Source organism: Labeo rohita, chromosome 20 (assembly GCF_022985175.1).
Source record: "Labeo rohita strain BAU-BD-2019 chromosome 20, IGBB_LRoh.1.0, whole genome shotgun sequence".
In the NCBI taxonomy this organism is placed as follows: Eukaryota; Metazoa; Chordata; class Actinopteri; order Cypriniformes; family Cyprinidae; genus Labeo; species Labeo rohita.
The window spans coordinates 33,350,724-33,373,034 of NC_066888.1; the positions used below are offsets into that span (position 1 = coordinate 33,350,724).

Sequence of the window (22,311 nt, forward strand, 5' to 3'; positions counted from 1 at the left end):
GGAAAACCCAAGAAATGTCAACTAATTGATACAATAGAGATGAACTGAAGTACTCATAATATGAATCTGTAAAAAAGTTTTTTTCTTTATAAAAATATATCCATTAAATATTAAAAAAAAAAAATTATGTATTAACTAAAAATATTAATTGTAAATTAATTAAACATATTAATATTAAAAATAATATTAACATTATATTTAATATTAAGTATATAAATTATTAAATAGATTATCAATAATTCTTTAAGTAGATTGTATTTTTATATTTTACTGTTTCAATTTAGAGTCGTTTTAGTAATTTGTTGCTTTTGTCATTATTTTTAGTTTGTATTTTAAAATATGTCTAAAGAGTATTTATTGCTTTTCAGTTTCATCATTTTAGTACTATTAAACTCTTATTGTTAAACTAAATGAAATGAGAAAGGTTGCATTGCAATTTGTTGGAATAAAATAAGTTGAAAGTACATATATTCAGTGTATGAATCCATGACACAGGTTTTGTGGTAATCAGATGGTAATAGTTGATGTAAATCATCTTTGATTTGATTCTGTTTTGTTTTTTCAGCCGCTAAAAAGAAGAAACAGGCCAAACCGCTGAGCTTCAAGGTTGGGACGGGTAAAGTGATCAGAGGGGTGAGACCAACACTCATTTATGATCACAGTGTTTTATACGTTTAGTTTTAGTTTAAGGTTTTAGTAGTTTTGGTGTTTTTTTTTTGTTTGTTTTTGTTTTGCTTTTTTTTTGTCATTTTTAGTGTTTGCTTTTTAAAAATGTCTTTACAGTCTTATTTATTATTATTATTTTTTTTAATATTCTGTTTTCATTTCATAATTTGACATTTTTAGTCATTTTTGCTGTTTTTGTAATTTTTTTTAAATTAGCTTTTTAAATGTCTGAAATATATATATATATATATATATATAAATTATATTATACTATTTTATTTATGTGTGCAGTGTGTCTGCTGTATCACAGTAATTTACTTTTTTCCACATGTTAATTTTAATTTTAGTAAAGATTTTAATAATTAGTTGTTTTTCACATTTTTATTAGTTTTTTTATATGTCCATGTGGTATTTAATTTTTACAACTGATGTGTTTTTGTCCTTTTTATTAGTTTTTACTTTTTTTTTTAAAGCTTTTAGTTTTTAACTAGTTTTTAAAAATTGTTTTATTGTATTATTTTAATTTTAATATTTGAAAGTTTTAGTTGTTGTTTTTTTTTGTCTTTTTTATGTCTTGATTATTTGTGTTTTTTTTTTTTATTTTAATTTTTATATTTTTTTGTTTATATTTTAATTTGAAGTATTTAGCAATTGGATTTTAGCAATTTGTCTGATAGGACAATATTTGGTTTAGATACAACTATTTGAAAATCCGGAATCTGAGGGTGCAAAAAAATCCAAATATTGAGAAAATCACCTTTAAATTTGTCCAAATGAAGTTTTTAGCAATGCATATTACTAATCAAAAATTAACTTCTGATATATTTACAGTAGGAGAATGTATTTGTTTAGTAAATGTGATGTGGTGGTGTTTCCGTGTGCAGTGGGATGAAGGTCTGCTGACGATGAGTAAAGGCGAGACGGCGCGTCTGGAGATCGAGTCTGAATGGGCGTACGGGAAGAAAGGTCTTCCTGACGCAAAGTATCCTTCACTCAGCAGCTCAGGGTTTGATGTTTTACAGATGTCATGTTGAATGTAAGTTCTTAAGAACCTAATTAAGACGTTTCTCCTGCCTTAACCATCTTCACCCAGAATCCCACCCAACGCCAAGCTCATCTTCGAGGTGGAGCTCGTCTCCATCGACTGATTGATCAACCGTCATCGTCGTCATCATCATCATCATCATCATCATCATCAGCTGCTCGACCACAAACACTGACGGCCGTTCAGACAGAATGAGTGTTTAAACAGATGAAAGATGTTCATTATAACATGTTGGAAATGATGTTCCTCAGTCTGACAGAGAAAAGTTTTCTGGCTATTTTTGCATGATTGCAGCGTTACAATAAAAAAAACTCTGAACAATGTCTTGAGCTGTTATTACACGTACATCACTCAAAATATGCACATTATAAATACATCACTTGTATTTTAGTATTAATAGTATAGTATATATAACTTTTTAAATGTGTAACTGTATTTAAAATGTTGTTTTATCTGCCTATTGATAGGATATTAAAATATGTAAAAAAAAAAAATATATATATATGTATATATATGAAATATATGAACGTTATATGAAATTTAAAAAAAAATTAAGTTATCAAAGTATAAAGTATTTGATACTAGCATAATTGTCTTTTCTTGGTATGTTAAAATGTTTTAAGTTAAACAGTTTTGAAAGTTAAAATTAACTATTTTCAATGTTAAATGCAACAATCTAAACGTTGCAAGCAACAATTTTTAGAAGTTAAACAATTTTTAAATGTTGTATGCAACAAGTAGTTACACAATTTTATATAATAAAAAATATAAATCATTTGTATATTTTAAAAATACTTCATATAACCTTCAATCTATCAAAGTACAAAACTTCTATTTTTGATACTAGTCAAAAAATTTTTTTTTTTTTTTGGTATGTTAAAAGTAACAATTTCTAAACCTTAAATGCAACCATTTTTAAATGTTAAATACACAATTTTGAAAGTTAAAAAACTTTTTTGTTAAATGCAACAATTTCAAGTAAAAGCAAAAATATTTATGTTAAATGCAACAATTTTTAAATGCTAAACGCAACAATTTTTTGTTGAACAACAACTTTGAAAGTGAAAATTAACTATTTTCAGTGTTAAATGCAACAATTTACCGTTGCAAACAACGTTTAGAAATTAAAAAGATTAAATATTAAGTGCAACAATTGAGTCAAAAATAAATGTTAAACAATTTTTTTTATCATTAACAATTTTTTTAAGTTAAAAGCTACTATTTTTAATGTTGAATTCAATTTAGATGTTAAACGCAGTAACAATTTTTAAACGTTAAACATTTTGTTATATGCAGCAATTAACCCATGTATGTTTACATAATATAATTTGTTGTACTTTTAAAAAATATTTTACACAAACCTAGCCAAGTATGAAACTACTATAGTTTTACAATACAATTTTTAAATGTTAAATGCAACTGTTTTTTTAAGTTAAATACACAATTTTGAAAGTTAAAAGCAACTATTTTAATGTTAAATGCATCAGTTTCAAGTTAAATGCAAAAATATTTAAATGTTAAATGCAACAATTGTTTGTTACACGACAACTTCGAAAGTTACAATTAACTATTTTCAATGTTAAATGCAACAATTTAAACATTGCAAACAACTTTATTTAGAAGTTAAACGCAACGATTTTTAAATGTCGAATCCAACAGTTCAAGTTAAACAATTTTGAAAGTTAAAAGCAACTATTTTTTAGTGTTAAATGCAACAAGTTAAATGTTAAATGCAACGGTTTTAACTTAAAAGCAATTTTTAAATGTTACACAATTTTTAGAAATTACAATTTTTAAATGTAAAAGTTTTTAATGTTACATGCAACCATTTAAATGTTAAATGCAACAATTTTTAAACATTTCACAAAACAACTTAGAAGTTAATTTATTTAAGTTAAAAGCTATTACTGTTAATGTTTAATGCAACAATTTTAAGTTAAAAGTAACCGTTTTTAAACATTAAACATTTGCTACATGCAACAATTTTTTGGAAGTTAATTGCAACAATTTACCCTTGTATGTGTTTACATATATAACATAATTCATTGTATATTTAAAAAAATATTTTACATAAACCTATCCAAGTATGAAACTACTATATTTGATATTAACCATAATTTGTTGTTTTGGTATTATAGTATAAAAAAATTGTTGTAGTGTGTGGAATAGTTGAGCTTAATTTTGAAAGAACTGTTCATCTTGTAGAAGTTATCTGCATCGTTTAGAAGGCACTTCATTTTATATCAAAGCAGAGTTTGAGAAAACACTCTAGATTTTGCTTTCACATTTTCACATGTGAAACAGTCAGTAAAGCTCATGTGAAGAGACTATGAATGAATCAAAGCAGACAGACTGTAGTTCATGAAGAACATTTATTATGAATGCATTTCTCCAGAGTCTGTACTGGTTTAGGAGTTGGCGTTGGGTCCTTTCTTCTTGCCGAATGTGGGAACCACGTTAACGAAGCGACGGTTGTACTGGATGCGACGCTTGGCGCGGCCCGTCTTCTTCTTCTTCTTCTCCTGTTTGTCCACCTACAGACGCACAGAACCACAATCGTCATCAATGATCATCAGCGGAACTTCATTTGTCACAGAGACTAGAGGATTTATAGGACTATTTGCATTTCATTTAAAAAATAATTTTTTTTTAAAAAAAAAAGGACTTACCTTGGGTGTCTGTCCTCTTACTTTACCGGCACGAGCCAGAGATCCGTGGACCTTACCTGATCAACACAAACACAAAACACACATTAACATCAACCACACAAACTAATGACAAACATCACACAACCCAACAAACATTAACCAAATATCTGAGACCATCCAGATGAACAAATATTGACCCTTGTGATATAGATACTTAAAAATAGAAGAGAAAAAAAATAGAAATACATGTTTAAGATTAAATATCAATTATATTTCATATTAAATATTACCAACTTTGATTTTATTTATTTATTTTATATATATATATATATTTAAATATTAAATATTAAATATTAAATATTTATATATATTATTTTAAAATAATAAAAATGAATGCATTATGTATACATAAAATAATTACAAATATTAAATAATAAAATTAATTAAAATTATAAATATAATGATAAACAAAAAATATTTAAATGTTAAATAACATTAACAATTATATTTAATATTAAATATCGAATACATTTTATTTACTAAAAAAAAAAAAAAGTAAAAATGTAATCCATTTAAATATTAAAACAACATTATATAATATTTATTAATTATATTTAATATTAAATATGAACAAAATAATGTTATTTATAAGAAATTCATTAAAAATAAATATTAAAAATTAAACTAAATTAAATACATGACTATTAAATAAGTAACAATTATATTTAATATTAAATATTACCAAATAAAAACATGAATAAAATAAATAATTTTTTTATTAATTATTTTAATAATTAATAATAATTTAAATATTACATAGTATTAACAATGATATTAAATATTTTTTATTTATAAAAACATAAATATTAAATTGTAAATACATTTAAACATTAAATCATATTTAACAATTATATCTGATATTAAGAAACAACAACTACATTTCATAAAACTATAAAAATAAATAATATATTAAAAAAAAAAAAAAATCTAAGAATATGAAAGTATAAATAATATATAATTGTTTTGAATACCTCCCAGAAGTCTGGCAGCCACCTCAATTGTGCAGTGCTCAGTGACGCCGCAGTTCAGCAGGGTGGAGTCGTCCTCCAGAGGAGCTCCGGCCAGCAGGAGAACCTGGTCCTCCACAGACAGACCCTCCAGAGTCTGAACGTGAGCCTGCAGACACAACACCACCACATCATCAGACTCCTGCGCACAGACGACACGACAACACGCGGCTGAGGGTGCGAGCGGCTCACCTTGAGGTCATGGATGGTCTCGTGTCCGGACACATCGAGTGTGTGCAGATTCTGAGCGCGCAGGAACAGCTGCATGATGATGAGCGCTGCAAACACACACAGACGACATCAGCTTCTGTCAAACCACTCACAAACCTCACGCCATTCTCTACATTCAGTGCAACAACATCATTCTCACCGAACACTTTAAACCTCATCTCCAACCATTTCAAATTACAAACAGCCAGTTTTAATGTTACTTGCAACAACTTTAAATGTTATTTGTATCCATTTTCAGTTATTTCTGTAATTTTTAAACCATTTTTAAATGTTATACGCACACATTTGTAATATTAAATGCAACAATTTTAAACATTAAACAATTTTTTAATGCTAAATGCAATTTAAGTGTTAAACAACTATTTTTTATATTATTAAACCATTTTTAACATTAAACATTTTTTTAAATGTTAAACAGTTTAAACAATCAATTTTTTAAATGTTAAATGCAACAATTTTTGGTTAAACAAAAAAAAAAAAAAAAAAAAAAAAAGTTAAACGCAACTACTTAACGTTAAACTAAATTTTTAACATCAAACGCAACCATTTTTAAATGTTCAATGCAACAAGTTTTAAACATTAATGACAATTTTTAAAGGTTAAACTATTTTTTTTAAATGTCAATTTTTAATGTTACATGCAACAATTTTTAAATGTTAATCACAATAATTTTAAAATATTTAAATCAACAAATTTTAAATGTTAAACAATTTTTAATATTAAACGTAACATTTAAAAATAGTTGCATGCTGCAGTTTCCAATGTTAACATTTTTACATTAAAATCAATTTTTAAACATTAAACTTTATTTTTAATGTTAAATGCAAACATTTTTAATGTTAAAAACAACTATTTTTAAACGTTAAACCACTATTTTTGAATGTTAAAGGCAACATTTTTTTTACATTAAAGCACTAAATGTTAAATGCAACAATTTTTAAACGTTAACTATTTTTAACATTCAAATCAATTTTTTAAATGTTAAACAACAATTTTTTTTAATATTAAACCATTTTTAAACGTTAAACAATTTTTTAAATGTTAAAATTTTCTTACATCTAAGGCCACAATTTTTAAAGGTAAAATGAACAACAAATGCAACAATTTTTTTTTTTTACATTAAACTTCATTTTTAACACTAAAAGCAACCATTTTTTAACTTTAAACAACCATTTTTAAATGTTAAAAGCAACCATTTTTTACATTTTAACTATTTTTTAAGTTATGGCAACATTTTTTTTTTTATATTAAACCATTTTTTTAATAAAAGCAACAATTTTTAAATATTAAATGAAACAAATTTTTACATTTTAAAAGCAACAACTTTGTTATAAGCAAAAAGTTTTAAATGTTAAATAGTTTAAGGTTAAACAACAATTTTATATTTAAAATGCAATTTTTTAGAAATTAGTATAAACATTTCAAATGTTAAATGCAACAATTTTTAAATGTTAACTATTTTTAACATTCAAATCAATTTTTAAATGTTAAACAACAATTTTTTCATATTAAACAACCATTTTTAAACGTTAAACAATTTTTTAAATGTTAAACGCAACTATTTTTTACATCTAAGGCCACAATTTTTAAAGTTAAAATTAACAATTTTTAAATGCAATAATTTTATTTATTTATTTTTTACATGAAACTTCATTTTTAACACTAAAAGCAACCATTTTTAAACTTTAAACAACCATTTTTAAATGTTAAAAGCAACCATTTTTTACATTTTAAAAGCAACAAGTTTGTTACAAGCAAAAAGTTTTAAATGGTAAATAATGTTAAACACAATTTTATATTTAAAATGCAATTTTTTTCGACATTATTATAAACATTTCAAATGTTAAATGCAACAATTATGGTAAATGATGAATGCAACCATTTTAAATAAATCTAATAATATATATATATATATATATATATATATATATATATAAAAATTGGTTTACGCGTGTGTAATGATATAATGTCGTGTGTCCGCGTAGTTTGTGTTGAATGTGTCCGTTGATGTTCTCATGATCTCAGTCTGTCGCTAAACGATGGTTTTTCTTACGGTTCCTGTCACAGTTTGACTGCATCCATACAGGAACACATATGCGCCTCACATCACATGTTTAATCAGAGTTTATTAACAGTAAACGCGTCTTTATTTTCTGAGGAAACGCCTGTAAATGCGCGAGTCGCGTGCGCGCGCCCCGAATCAACCACGCGGAGTAAATAAACGCGTCTAAACTCCTCATTCTGGCGGATTTCTGCTCGAGATGTGAACGTAAAACACGATAACACTTATGACAGCCATTCGTGCAGCATTAAAGCACATTAAACACGTTTAACGCGACAAATGAGTGATTTGATTAGCAGGCCTTACATTGGATGATGCTAGTCGATCCGCAACTGGACGAGAAAAGGACAGAGCGCATGCGCGGAGCAAAGAACTCTGGGAAGCGCGCGGCCCACGTGACCGTGACGTGTCCGGTGAATCAATATCGTTTTTATTTAATGAAAATTAACGTTATACAACATGAATGTAATCTGTCTATGTGATTATTTATTTTAGTGCGAAAATAAAATATAGATGAGAGTAAACGGCTCTTTGCAAACCTACATTTTACAATAGCAATAGCACTAGTAAAACTAACAATCATTTTAACTAATAAAAAAGGACACGATTAAACAGGATGATCGGTGTCAATTATTTGAACTAAAAATGCTTAATTTAATTCAGTCTTTCAGAGGTTGCGTGATATATTAAAAAAAGTCAAATAAACAATAAATACACGTCATAGCTGTATGTATATACTGTATAGTTAGTTGTGGGTTAGTTGTGGGTAGATTACTTGCAATTTGTTGTCAATTGCTGATTACAAATGACATAATGAATAATGTAGTTAGTAATTTGGATTGCACATATTAGTTAATGTAATCTGACTACTTTTAGATTACTTTTGACCTAAATCATAAGAAACTATTTTCATTTTTTTTGACATCAAGATCAGAAAATGACCTTACATCAAGGTTTTCCAAACTGGGATTCTTGGGAAGAACTGCATGGGGTTCATAATTAATTAAAACTAATAGTGTGGCCTCCACTATCTGAATATAGTCACATGACCAGTGTGCAAAACTGGAAGACTTATTTAAAAATGATTTTTTTTTTTTAAGATTTATTTTTGGCCTTTCTGCCTTTATTATGATAGGTAAAAAAGAAATTTTAAAAATGCACATTTTAGAAAGGGAAAAAAAAAACAATTAGAGTGAATCAATACATATAATGCATAACTTACTGTCATTGTGTAAATATGTAATCATGTAATTTTAAAAAAAGTAACCAATCTGATTATGAAAAAACTAAAAAAAAAAAGTAATCTTACTACAAAAACTTCATTTCTGGAATCTGATTATGTAATCCACATTACATGCATATTTATAAATCATTTAATATTACAAAAATCAATGACTACACAAATTATATCCAATGTAAACCCTTTATATATTTTTCTGTCGTTGCATTGATTTATCTTTCATTTCTGCAGGTTTGGCCCTCATTACCCCAATTTTTCTCAAATTACTTAAATTTGATTTAAAAGTTCATTGTACAGGATCTCAACAGTTTTTACTCACTGACTTCAGATACATTTTCAACCAAATATCCTCCAACTATACTATAATAAAAACTGTGTACTACAGATATACATTTTAAATGTTGAAGAATTTTTAATGTTAAGTGCAACCATTTTTAACATTAACTTTTAAGTGTTAATTGCAACAATTTAAGTGTTAAATGCAACCATTTTTAATGTTAAATGCAACAATTTTTAAATGTTAAACAATTTGTCAAACACAAAAAAAAATTTAATGCAAGTGTAACAACTTTTAAACATTAAACAACAATTTGTAACTGTTACATGTAACAACTTTTAAATATTAAATAATTTTTAGGGTAAAATCAACCATTTGTAAAAGTGTTAAATGCAGTATTTTTTTATTTTTAAATGCAAGTTTTTCAATATTAAAAAATTGTTGCTTTTAACAAAAAAAAAAAAAAAAAAAAAAAAAAACGTTTAACATTAAACCCAACAGTTTTTAAATGTTAAATGCAACCATTTCTAAATAAATGCAACCTTTTTTTTTTACATTAAAAACAACTTAAATGTTAAACAATTATTTTTAAAAGTTAAAAGCAACCATTTTAAATATTAAACCAGTTTTTAAACAAAAGCAACAATTCTTAAATGTTAAATACACCATTTTTAAAGTTAAAAATATTTTAACTTAATTTTCTCATTTTAAATGCAATAGTTTTAAGTTAAAAACTAATAGTTTTAAATGTTAAACAATTTGTAAAATGTTAAACAACTATTTTAAATTTAAAAAGCAATCCTTTTAAATGTTATTGTAACATTTACAGTAATGAGAATGAACACTAAGAATGACAAAAACCCTCAAGAGTAAAATTTCACATAAAACAATGAGAATTAAAGTTTCTATATTTAATAAAAAATTACAGCAAAACAAAACAAATAATCACAACACAACTCAAACAGAAGTAAAGGAGTCATTCAGCCATGTAGGATGTCAATCTCTTTATTATGAAACCAAGTCAAAATAAAAAACGTCTTCATGTCATGTTTGTCTCTGAAAACAGGATCACATTGAGGAGCAGAGATGAGGATAAAGTCTTCCATACGAATGTCAATCTGTCAGCGAACACAACTAAACCTCCAGAAGCACTAAACCAACTCAGCTCTTTAAAAACTCACTTGCACTTAGAGGAAAAAGCTCATTTTTCAACATGTGCCAACAAAAAAGGAAACACACGACGTGTGATTGGAGACGGGATGAACGCTGAAGCAGCAGTAGAAACGGCCGGCGTGCTCCGTTATGTGGGGGGCGGTGGGTAGTACTGGTTATACTGACCGTACTGGCCGTACTGACCCCAGGAGTTCTGACCGCCCCACGAGTTATACTGCGGGAACACAGAAAACACACGGTCATGAGTGCGCTCACACACACACACTTACATATGCAGTCGGAGGAGCAGGACTGACCTGGTACCAGTTGTTGTAGTTGTATCCGGCGTGATTGGCCTGCATGTCCTGCATCATCTGACCCGAGGCTGCTGATTGGTCGTCTGTCCGCTGCCTCTTCGAGTCCGGCTCCTCTGAGCTGCAGACGAGACAAAACACATCAGACCAGCAGACTCCATGATCCTCATTTCCACAACAGGCATTTTAATAATAATATTTAATTTAAATAATATTTAAATCAGTATACAGTGGGGAAAAAACTATGAATAACACACAAATGTTTTATGAAACATGCTTATCCATGTCCAAACAGCACATTCTACATGAAAACACTGCTGGAGTCTAAATTCTGTACTTCAAAAATGTTCAGTTCAGTGGGTTACTTTACTGAATGTGAAATTTACTAACAATTCATAAATAAAATCTTTTTTTTTTTTTTTTTTTTTAAACACTTTTAGAGATCTAAAGCAATTTTTTTTAAAGATTTATAGTAAACTGGACAGTGGTATTAAAAAAAAAAACAAAACAATAAAATTTCTATCAACTGGGAAAATAATAAGCAACACTGATTTAAAAATCACCTTTAAGATATTATAATACGATTATTGGAGCATATTTCAGAGGAAAACACCATTTCAGAATTTTTAGGTTTCACATTTAATTCAATGTTTTACCTGATGTTTTATTGGTAATTAATTGTGTGAAATTTACTAGCAATTTCTACACTATTTTTTCCAGATCTAAAATGATTTAAAAAAGATTTACAGGAGACCGGACAGTGATGGTGAAGATGTATAAAATAACAAAATATTCCTATGAAAATGTTTTATTTGAAACATTTTGATTAGTACGGAAGCCCACTTCCACCACGTAAGAAAAAAAAAATATGTCTTAAAGTCGGAATTATGACATACTTAAGTTAAAAATACAAGATAAAAAGTCGAAATTGAGATATTTTTGACTTTTGAAAGTCACAGTTTTGACTTAATTCATAATTATGAGACAAGCCAAAATTATGACTGAAGTCATGATTTAGATTTATCTCAGAATTTCGACTTTAAGTCATAATTTAAACTTTTTATCTCATAATTTCAATTTCTCAATTACGACTTTTAAAGTCATAACTTCGACTTTGTATCTCATAATTTCAATTTATCTCAAAGATGATTTGTTTTTTTTTCAATTATTTCTACTTTTTATCTTATAACTTCAACTTCTCATAATTATGATTTAAGCCACAATTTTGACATAAATCATAATTTAGATTTATGTCGTAATTAAGACTAAAGTCATAATTTCGACTTTGTACCTCATAATTATTACTTAGTCAAAATTATGACTTACTAAATCAAAATTATGACTTTAAATCTCATTTTGAAATGTTAAGTCATAGTTTCGATTTTTTATCTAGTAATTTCAACTTTTTAAAGTCAATTTCAACTTTTAATCATTATTAATCATTTAAACATTTCAATTTATCTCATAATTATGATTTGTCAATTTAGACTTTTTAAGTCAACATTTTTTTTTTTTTTTTTTTTCATAATTACAACTTGTAAAGTCATAGTTTTGACAGTCAAAATCTCATAATTTCAATTTCTTAAAGTCAGTTTTGAATTAATGTCATAATTATGACTTTTGATCTCAATTTTCACTTTTTAAGTCATAATATCAACTTTTTAAAGTCATAATTTGACTCTTTATCTTGTAAAAAGTATCTTGTATCTCGTAAGACAGGCAGAATCCTGCAGCTGTTCCTGAGACGCGTGTAATAATCACAGATTCTCTGGCGTTTAATGCAGTAACAGTGAATGATTTGTTCAGTGTATCTCACCCGTTCTCTGCTTTTCTCTTCAGTGAATCCTGCTCCGTTACGAGTCTCTGATGCTGTTCATATGCTGCTACCAGCCTGTGTGAGGAGAACGGTAAATACATCTCAACATGTATATTAAAAAAAAAAAAAACCTTCCCAAATAAAAACTGAGCACTTTGACTCTCTCAGAGCGTCTCAAGTCACTCACACATTGATGTCGCTGCCGAAATCCTCCAGGAACTCGACTTTGCGCTGGGAGAACGTGACGCGCTGATCCAGTGGCATCGTGCTGCTCAGCGCTCGGTCGAAGCAGGCGATGATTTCAGCCTCGTTCTGCTGCACGTCACCGCTGTACTCCAGCTCCAGCAGGTTCAGGTACAGCTTCGGGTTCGTCTGCAGAGAATCAGCAGAAATTAAATCGGCTGAAACATGAAATGACAACTGTGCTAGAGTTCAACTCACTTGAATCAGAACTGTTCACATCACAAAAAACTTCAAACGCTTTCACATGTCGTTCAGATCATTTTGATCCAACTTCCCAACAAAATGTGATCATTTCTGTTCTTTTTGGGGATTATATATATATATATATATATATATATATATATATATATATATATATATATATATATATATATATAATTAAATAAAGAATATTATTACTATAGGTTCTAAAATTGAATATGCATTTCATGTTGTACCTCATCCTTCTCGACGGCCTCCAGCAGCACTTTCTTGGCCTTTCCAATGCTCTTCTGCACTTTGACGAGTTGTCGGGCCAGTTTGACGGCGTAGAACGACGACTCGCTGCTGTTCTTCCCGTTGGCGATGGCGTCCTGCAGCAATGCCTCCGCTTCATCCATGTTTCCGTGGCGACGCTCCAGGCTCACCCTCCTCAGCCTCACCATGGCCAGACCCGGGACGGACTCCTCCATCGCCTTCAAGATCCCCCTCGCCTCGTCGATGCTGCCTGTGGAGACATTAACACACATCTCAATGTCAAACTTTAGACAAACACTCAATTACACATTGTCAAATCTCAACTGACGGATTTATTTTATTATTGTGGAAAATACAGTACTTGAATGTCAATAACTTGACAGCGTAATCGATATAATCAGTCCATCGATCCAAGCCTAGCAACTAAAGTCATGCTAGTAATGTGCTAATCATGTTAAAAACATGTTAGCAACCTGCTAATCAGACTAGAAACATGCCAACGACACGCTAAAACATTCAAGCTTTAAGCTTTAAAACTACTTTAAACTTAAAACTATTTCAGACTGAAAACCATCAAATTTTTTAAACTTTTTCAAATGTTCTGATCAGACTTTCTCAAGCCAAGTTTGTTTGTCTTGACAAACTTTTTTTTATGTAGTTTACCTTGCTGCTCTTCAAACGCGGCCCAGAGCAGGTGAACGGTGGGTTTCTTGGGCAGGTGGATGGTGCAGGCCTTCTTGAAGATGTGCCGGACGCCTTCGACGCTGTAGCTCTCCAGATACTTGGCGTACTTCGCGGGACAAGAGAGACAGAGAGAGCGACAGAGAAAGAAAGAGATAACAGAAGAAGAGGGGAAAGAGCACATAAAAATTGAGCTTTCATTTCACATCCCCGCACTGCTGAATTTCCATTGACAAGATCGTTTTGAGAATTTCTGTTTTAAACCCATCAGCACCTTCATGGAACCAATAAGATAAGTTTCTGTAAGGTAGAAGGAGACGGAGAGGTGCAACGTAGTTGGCAAATGCTGCAGTCAAATCTTGTGTGGCAAGCAGGCCATCCCCTAATATAACAGATACAGTCAAATATCAACGTTACACGCAAAGAGTGCAGCAAGTTTTACTGTGGAAGTGATGATATCGTTGATGGGGAAGCAAAGGGGTGGACAGAGGGAATGAGGCGCGGGCGCCAGCTGCGTCTAACTACCTTGATCCAGAACTCCTCGTAGAGCGCGCAGGCGATCAGGCAGCGCTCGAACAGAACCACCACGCGCTCCGGCGTCCCGTTCTCCAGCTCGAAGTCCAGGTACTCCCTCCAGTTGTTCAGCTGCGTCTTCTCCAAGGCTTTGACGTGGAAGTACGGCCGCTTTATCTGCCGAGAGAAACCGCCGTTCGTTAACGGGAGGACGTGCAGCGGTCCCACATAAGAACACAGGTTTACAGGGCTTGACACAAAAGAACTTTAGGGGTGCAATGGAAAAAAAAAAAAAAAAATTCAACAAATAATACATTTTCCTTAAATTATCTGAATACAAAAAGGACACTAGAGTCAATATTTCTGCTTCAAACTATATTCATTTAATATTAAATACATTTAAATATATGGGCCCCGATGATTTCCACACAATCTAGTCTCAAAAACGGAATTTACTGTGTAACCCGGAACGCCACGGAATTTGTCAAAGCTTGGATGAATTCATCAAAAGTACGTCATTACACAAATCAAATCATGATATGGAATAGTATCTCTAACATTTTCTATTAAGCACAAAGACTATTTAAATATGAACCGTTCATGTCTCCGTTTTACCGTTTCTTTTGAGAGAAACTATCATCATATCATATACACAAATGCAAAGGTTTTCACAGCAACCCGTCAAAATAATTTCATTTTAACTTGAAGACATATTACGATTGTTTAGTAGAATGTACGTAATACTATTACTAAAATTGTTAAAACTTTATTTTATTAAGGAACAATCAAACAATATTTCCTTCATGTTTTAATTTTTATAGCAACTGTTTGCCAAAAAAATAAAGATGGTTTAATTTTGATTAAAAGATAAATTAATATTTTTGCCTTCATTTGATAAAAACAACAAAAATTTTAAATACTGTAAATGCATTCAAATAATTAGACATGCTTAAACAGAATTTGGTAAAAATAAAACATGGTGAGAAAAAACAAAACATTTCATAGGATCTTAAACATGTAATTTGTTCAACTTTATAAGTTGATGTTCAATTGTATAAGTTTCGCAATTTTAATTAAATAAACTTGCTCCTTGATTAATAAAATGTAATTTAACCATAAAAAAAAAAAAAAAAAAAAAAAGTACAGAAAAATTAAAATAGAAAAAACAGAATGCAGAAAGATTAATGGAAAAAAACAGAATTTGGGAAAAAATAAAACATTTCATAGGGCCCTACATGTGTCATTTTTATTTAACTTAATAAATTGATGTTAAACTGTATAAGTTTCATAACTGTAATTAATTAGATTTGCTTTTTGATGAATGTCATTTCATTTTCATTGGGAAAAAAAAAAGTCCAGAAAGAAAAAAAAAAAAAAAAAAAAAAAACAGAAACCCAGAGTCCAGAAAAATTAAAACTGGGGACAAAAAAAAAGAAAATTATTTTTGGGAAAAAAATAAAACAGATTTCACAGGGCCCTAAATATGTTATATAGCATATTTAAAGCCAGATGCAGTTAAATTCCGTTCCGCATAATGTGGGACTCTTAATTATAAACGAGCCCAAAATACACTGGGACTTTAATAATTGAAATGTCATTACTACTTCCAGCTGCCCATTTGTAAAGATGAGGGAGATATTTCAAAACAAAGTAAACACTAACAGTCAATCATAAGCAATCTATTGCCAGAAATGTACAATATTCATTGACTGTGAACGGTTCTAAAACCGCAAGGCTGTAGAACACATTTAATTCAATTACAATCAATTTAAGTTTAAAAATCACATTAAGCCACATTCTGTTTTGTGACCCAAAATTTAAGACGTCTGAAAATGCTAATCAATGCTTTTGCTGTACCATTCAGGGAATCAAATGTTTTTTAATGACCTTAAATACCCATTGACATTGAAGTATTTTTTCCCTACTATGGAAGTCAATGGCTACCAACATTATTTAAAATATCTTTGTGTTCAAAAGACAGAAAGAAACTCACACAGTGCTCATATTCACTTAATCATCAACTTTTGGAGTTTAATAATCACATTAGACCGTATTGCAATTCCTGTCTTTTCATTCTCCAAATTGAAGACCTCTTAAAATGATAATTAAGACTTTTATTGCACTATTCAAAATTTCTATCAGCTTTAAAGCTGTCAAAATGACTGAAAAACTAAATTTGAATTTTGTACTTAATTTAAAATGCATAATTTCAGTTGGGGTGGAAAAAAAAAAAAAAAAAAAAACCTTTTGGCTTCTCTCCTGAGGTCACAAGAAAATATTACTAACGCACATTTATTCAAAGCAATAAAATAACATCACTCTCTGTGATAAAAGTGCATAATGTTTCAACAAGTATACAAAATTCCATTTTTTTTTTTTAGACAGCCCTAATTAGTTTGGATTTGATCAAACTGAATTTAAAACCTTTTAAGGACCCCTGAAGGGATCAGCAGATGAAACAAAGGCTAATCCAATCAGCAACCATGAGTAAGAACAGTAATGAGGCTTAAGATCGGATCAGGAGTCCTGCGGAAACACTCACCCCCTCCTCGAAGGCCCAGCGCTTGCTGACTTCGTGCTCGTTGTGGTTGAACATCTCCTGGCGCGTCTCGATCACCTTATGCCTCATGTTCTCGATCTCCGTCACTCTCTGAAGGGCAAAACACAGCGTCCTGAGCATCGCATCGAAGGCGCAAACATTTTATCTCGTCTGATGTCCAGCTACGCAAAAGGTCTACGTCACCATGAGTTTGACAGAAACAGTACGGTTTGCACACCCAGTGAATCAGCTGTGGCCGGTGCTGGGAGGGGGACGGTGGCATTTCGTCACGAGCCCGTCCCACTTTTATCCCAAGTCCCTGATTGGATGCCAACCTGGACCCTCAGGTTTTCATTGGCTGCTAACGGAAAGACACCTCTTCAAACCTGCACACGTGTCCAGGATCAGACGCCCTTGCCTACCTCTGCCATGTTTTGAAGCCCGCAGACGAAAGACGGCGCTCTTACCTTAGCAGGATCCGGCAGGTCCTCTGTACCCGGCGGAAGCTCCTCGCCCGGCGCGTCGTCTCCGCTGGGCTTGTTGGCGTTTGCCAGCTCCACTCTCAGCTGCACGAACTCCTCCTCAGACAGGAAGTGCTTGGGGTTGTTGCTCTGGACGTGCTCTTTGAACCTGAACAAAGAGCAACAGGGTTTTACAAACACGAGCAGAGGGAATTATTGACCGATCAAAAGTGACTAAATCAAAGCGGTCAGACGCTCACTTCTGGAAATGCTGCGAGTACAGCTGGGTGGGGATGCAGAGGATGCGGTCGTAGACGGCCGTGACGTTGGCCAGCTTCCCCTGCTCCGTCTCCCATGCGATGTAAGCCTCCCACAGACGGTCCGAACGGAAATCCGTTCCACAGGCCAGAACGGCGTGTTCATAGGACCTGAAAGAACACAAGCAAGTCATTTAACCAGGGTATTTTCATTCGCATACACTGCCGGTCAAGTTTGGGATCAGTAAGATTTTTAATGCAATTTAAATAAGTTTCTAATGCTCATCAACGCTGTATTTATTTGATCAAAAAGACAGAAAAAATGTTTTACTGTGAAATATTACAATGTAAAACAACTTTCTATTTAAGATACACTAAAAATTTAATTTGTGATCAAAGCTGATTCAGTCTTAACTGTCACATGATCCTTCAGAAATCATTCTAATATGCTGATTTATTATCAGTGCTAGAAACAGTTTTGTTGCTTAATTTTTTTGAAACCTGTGATACTTCTTTTCAGGATTCTTCGATGAATAAAAAGTTAAAAAGAGCAGCTTTTATTTAAAATAAATATATTTTCTACCAATATACACTACTGTTCTAAAGTTTGGGGTCAGTACATTTTTATTCTTTCTTTTTTTGAAAGTGTGTTAAATTAATAAAAGTGATAGCATAGATTTACACTGTTAGAAAATATTCATATTTTGAATAAATGCTGTACTTTTGTAACTTGTTTTTCATTAAAGAATCCTGAAAAAAGAATCGCAGGTTCCAAGAAAACATCTGGCAGCACAAATGTTTCCAACACTAATCATTCTAATAATAAATCAGCATATTAGAATGATTTCTGAAGGATCATGTGACACTTAAGACTGGAGTAACAGCTGACGAAAATTCAGCTTTGCATCACAGGAATAAATTATATTTTAAAGTATATTAAAATAAAAACCATTATTTTATATTGTAATAACATTTTGCAGTATTGTTTTTTTTCTGTACTTTTGATCAAATAAATACAGCCTTGATGAGCATAAGAGACTTATTTTAAAAAAACATTATAATTCTTGCTTATCCCAAACTTTTGAGCAGTAGTGTATGCATTTAACTTTATTTGTGCATACAAAACACCCATAAAACCTTAAAAAAAAAAAAAAATAAATAAATAAATATCAATTTAACACACATATAATTTTTTTTTTCAGTATATAGTGGAGTGTATATATATATAGTATGCAAACACCTGTACATAATTTTGCTTTGGTAAGTCACTTTAGATAAAAGAATCTGCTTAAAGCAGAAATGTGGTGAATAACTTTAAACTAGAGGTTAAACAATGTTGGATGTTACTGATGTGACAATAAAAGGCAATAAAATGTATTCTTGAGATAAGTAGATATATAAATATGAAACACAGAATTTTTAGTCATTGCTTCCTTTGACACTTAATATAAATGCCTGACAGTTTGTGTAACCAAAAATAAGATTTTATGCACAATGGACAACTTTTAATCATAAAACATGCCTGAAAGACACCACGACTCTAGCTGCTCAAAATGAGCAAGATAAAATATGAATTTCGCAACCATTACAGTAACGTCATATTTCATCAACAGTTGATCATAAGCAACCTATTGGCATAAATGTGCAGTATCTATTGACTGTAAACTGAAACCACACGTCTGTAGAACATGCAACAGCAAAGTGTTGTTATTTTTAAGGGTGTTAAAAGTTGCACTCACGCCCTGATGCGATTTTCAGCCTCTCCATCGCTGGTGTCTTGGTTCTCTCTCAGGAAAGTGATATAGTGCAGCCACAGGTCGACGCTGAGCGGGATGGCCTGCAGACCTCGCCGGTAAACCTGTGTTAGGAAAAAGACATGAACATCTTGGATGACAAGGGGGTGAGTACATTATCTGTAAATCGTTGTTCTGGAAGTGGACTTCTTTAATGTGCTCTGTTGACTTTACAACAACAAAACTGGATGATTCTCAATAATTGTGCATTTTGATCAACCCTGAAGTCATTTAGACTCACCTCATCAGCCATGTGTATGTAGCCGTGCTTCTTCTCGATATCAGCATACTTCTTCCAGTAGCCATAACAGTAGGGATAGTGCAGGAAAAAGGCGTCAAACGCCTTCCTTGAAGCCACCAAGTGGTTCTGAAACAAAACAAAAGCTCATGAGCCACTGAAGAATACCTGCAATGCATGCGACACCCTAGTATTAAAGGCGCTTACCTCCTGTTCAACATACTGCAAAAGATAGACCCAGCCATTGAAGTCTTCAGGATTATCCTCAACAACCTTCGACAGCCGCTCGTATTCTGCAGGAAGCGCAGGATCTTGTGTGGCGGTTGCGTCTGCGGCATCTGCGTCTGCTGCCGGTTCCACCGCTTCTGCCGTTTCTTTGGGCGCGTCTTCCAGCTCCATATTGGACGGGCTCTCCGAGTCGCCTGCTCCCGTCTGCTTCGCCGCGTCTTGCTCCGCATGCTGTCCGTTCGACTCCGTCTGCTGCTCAGAGCTCTCCGCGCTGGGATCTGAAGCGCTGGCCGTGTGGTCGATGTTCTCTGCTGCAGATTTGATATGCTCCATTGAGTAAAGCTGGTACTGTTCTAATGTAGACGCCTGCTGGACCTGCTCGTATTCTTGGGTTTCCGGGTTCGCGAGAGGAGCCTGCGCCGCCGTCCAGTCGGTCGCGGTCGGGTCTGTGCCGTATTCGGCTCCTGTGTTCTCCATAGCAGGAGCGTCCCCGTTATCAGGGGCATTCGTGTCCAACATCCCGGTCATGGGCTCACCTGAAACAAACACATCGAATGTAAGTCTCAAGACAACATAGTTTTGCTGGCAACATAAAATCAAGCAATATTGTGTCTTTTGAAAATATTAACAGGGCTTCTGTCAGTTTTATTAAAGTAAAACTTAAGAAATAAATTGCAAGAAACACCTTACACTACCAGTCAAAAGTTTTTGAACAGCAAGATTTTTTTTTTTTTAAACAAATATCTTTTGCTCACTGAGCATGCATTTATTTGATCCAAAGTACAGCAAAAACAGTAAAATTTTGAAATATTTTTACCTTTTAAAATAACTTTGCTATTTGATTATACTTTAAAAATGTGATTTATTCCTGTGATTTTAAAGCTGAATTTTTAGCATCATTACTCCAGTCACATGATCCTTCAGAAATCATTCTAATATTCTGATTTGCTGCTCAAAAAATATTTAGGCTTGGTGAGCAGAAGAAACTTCTTTAAAGACTTCTTGTTCAAAAACTTCAGTATTTTCTTTAAATGCAAATATCTAGGGAGCACAAGAAGCTTAACTGAATTTACAAAAATAAACATTTATATAAGAAAAATGGTACAAGTCAAATCGCCTTCTGAGAAACTGATCAAAATGAAGTCAGTTTATGATTAAAACTGAGTCATAAAAATCAACTTAATTCAAGGGTTTACAGACATTTGGTCTTGTTTTAAGCATAAACTCACATCCTTTTGTTCAGTTTCTCAAAAAACAAGACTACGTCGTCATTTTGTATCTTGATTTGAGAATGTTTAAAACATCTGTTCTGCAAAACGAGAAAAATACTAAAGAAGTTCATTTTTTTTCAAGATAATAATGCGTTTTAGCGGAGTTTAAACAAGCGTTCATTCACTGAATACACCTGTAAACTCCATACAAACCACAAACGAATCAGAAAAGATTAAGAGATGACCACGGAAATATATATATGAACTGAAGAGCAATGGAGAACTTATTTACGGTTATGAAATGTTTGCATTGCGTTTCCTGGTCGAACGACGCAGCATGATGACTCGTCGGAGTTTGTTTGCAAACGTTTGCACGAAACTTACTGATCAAAAGACGCTTTAAAATGCGTTCGGTGGCATTTCAAATGCGAATTGGTTTCAAAACCAGCACAACGCGTTATTAACGATGAAAACGGTCTGGTTTCGGCCTGGTCTGCTCACGCGCTAACGTTAGCTGAAGTGCTAACAAACCGCCGTCGCTCATTTACCTCAGAGTTTTCTAGAAACGAACACACGCGAATCGCGGGAAACCTACGGCGGGAAGGATACTTACCAGAATCTTCCATGAAACTGGGTTTAAACGGCAGATATTTTCACAACTTCTTCGAAGTTTTATGCAGTTGATAACATGTGGTCGAACGGCCGCGCTGAATCGCATTCAACACCCGCTGCGTCGAGCGACGAGAGAAGGACACGAATGTTTTGCGCCTGCGCACTGCGCCACCACACTCAAAACACTGGTGACGTCACTCCCGGGTTACTGATAGGGGCGTAACGCGGCCCACATAATGGAATCATTCGACATTTATTCAAAATAAGTTATTTTTATTCGTCGAAGAGTGCCACGCGATAAAAATAGCGAATTGCGACTTTATCACAGTTCTGTCCAGGGTTGCCAGGTTTTCAAAACAAAACCTGTCTGATTGCTACTCAAAACTAGCCCAGTCGCATTCCAGGGGATAAAATACATGTTTTTGTCAGCGTTCCCCTGGTAAATTCGCATTTAATGAGCTCAACATGACATTATTGAAGTAAATTTAACCTGCGTATATCAAATCAACCCACGACAACAGTGTAGCCCATTTCTGCAGGAAAACCACGGACGTGGCAACA

At 32.1% G+C, this 22,311-nt stretch overlaps 3 protein-coding genes across 3 annotated transcripts in view; 1 reads left to right on the forward strand and 2 right to left on the reverse strand.

Annotated features, from left to right (window-relative positions):
* fkbp3 (FKBP prolyl isomerase 3) overlaps positions 1-2,032 on the forward strand; it is a 4,413-nt gene extending 2,381 nt beyond the window's left edge. The window contains exons 5-7 of the mRNA XM_051137875.1: positions 566-633; positions 1,551-1,648; positions 1,760-2,032. Coding sequence (XP_050993832.1) covers positions 566-633; positions 1,551-1,648; positions 1,760-1,814 — 221 coding nt within the window. The 3' untranslated portion in view covers positions 1,815-2,032. The remainder of the gene's footprint in view (positions 1-565; positions 634-1,550; positions 1,649-1,759) is intronic.
* A 2,032-nt stretch (positions 2,033-4,064) lies between these two features.
* Positions 4,065-8,107, reverse strand: faua (FAU ubiquitin like and ribosomal protein S30 fusion a). Its single transcript, XM_051092217.1, has 5 exons — positions 8,026-8,107; positions 5,619-5,704; positions 5,391-5,535; positions 4,381-4,436; positions 4,065-4,245 (listed from the first exon to the last, which is right to left on the reverse strand). Exons 1-5 carry the CDS (start codon positions 8,075-8,077, stop codon positions 4,120-4,122), a joined length of 465 nt encoding a protein of 154 aa, XP_050948174.1. The 5' UTR covers positions 8,078-8,107; the 3' UTR covers positions 4,065-4,119.
* Positions 8,108-10,225: 2,118 nt separating this feature from the next.
* Positions 10,226-21,917, reverse strand: prpf39 (PRP39 pre-mRNA processing factor 39 homolog (yeast)). The gene is made up of 14 exons (XM_051138754.1): positions 21,752-21,917; positions 19,907-20,463; positions 19,703-19,828; positions 19,408-19,526; positions 17,672-17,839; positions 17,418-17,580; positions 16,954-17,061; positions 14,424-14,588; positions 13,881-14,007; positions 13,199-13,467; positions 12,706-12,890; positions 12,519-12,593; positions 10,706-10,823; positions 10,226-10,623 (listed from the first exon to the last, which is right to left on the reverse strand). The coding sequence occupies exons 1-14, from the start codon at positions 21,762-21,764 to the stop codon at positions 10,537-10,539; spliced, it is 2,280 nt and encodes a 759-aa protein (XP_050994711.1). The 5' UTR covers positions 21,765-21,917; the 3' UTR covers positions 10,226-10,536.
* Between the last annotated feature and the right edge of the window lie 394 nt (positions 21,918-22,311).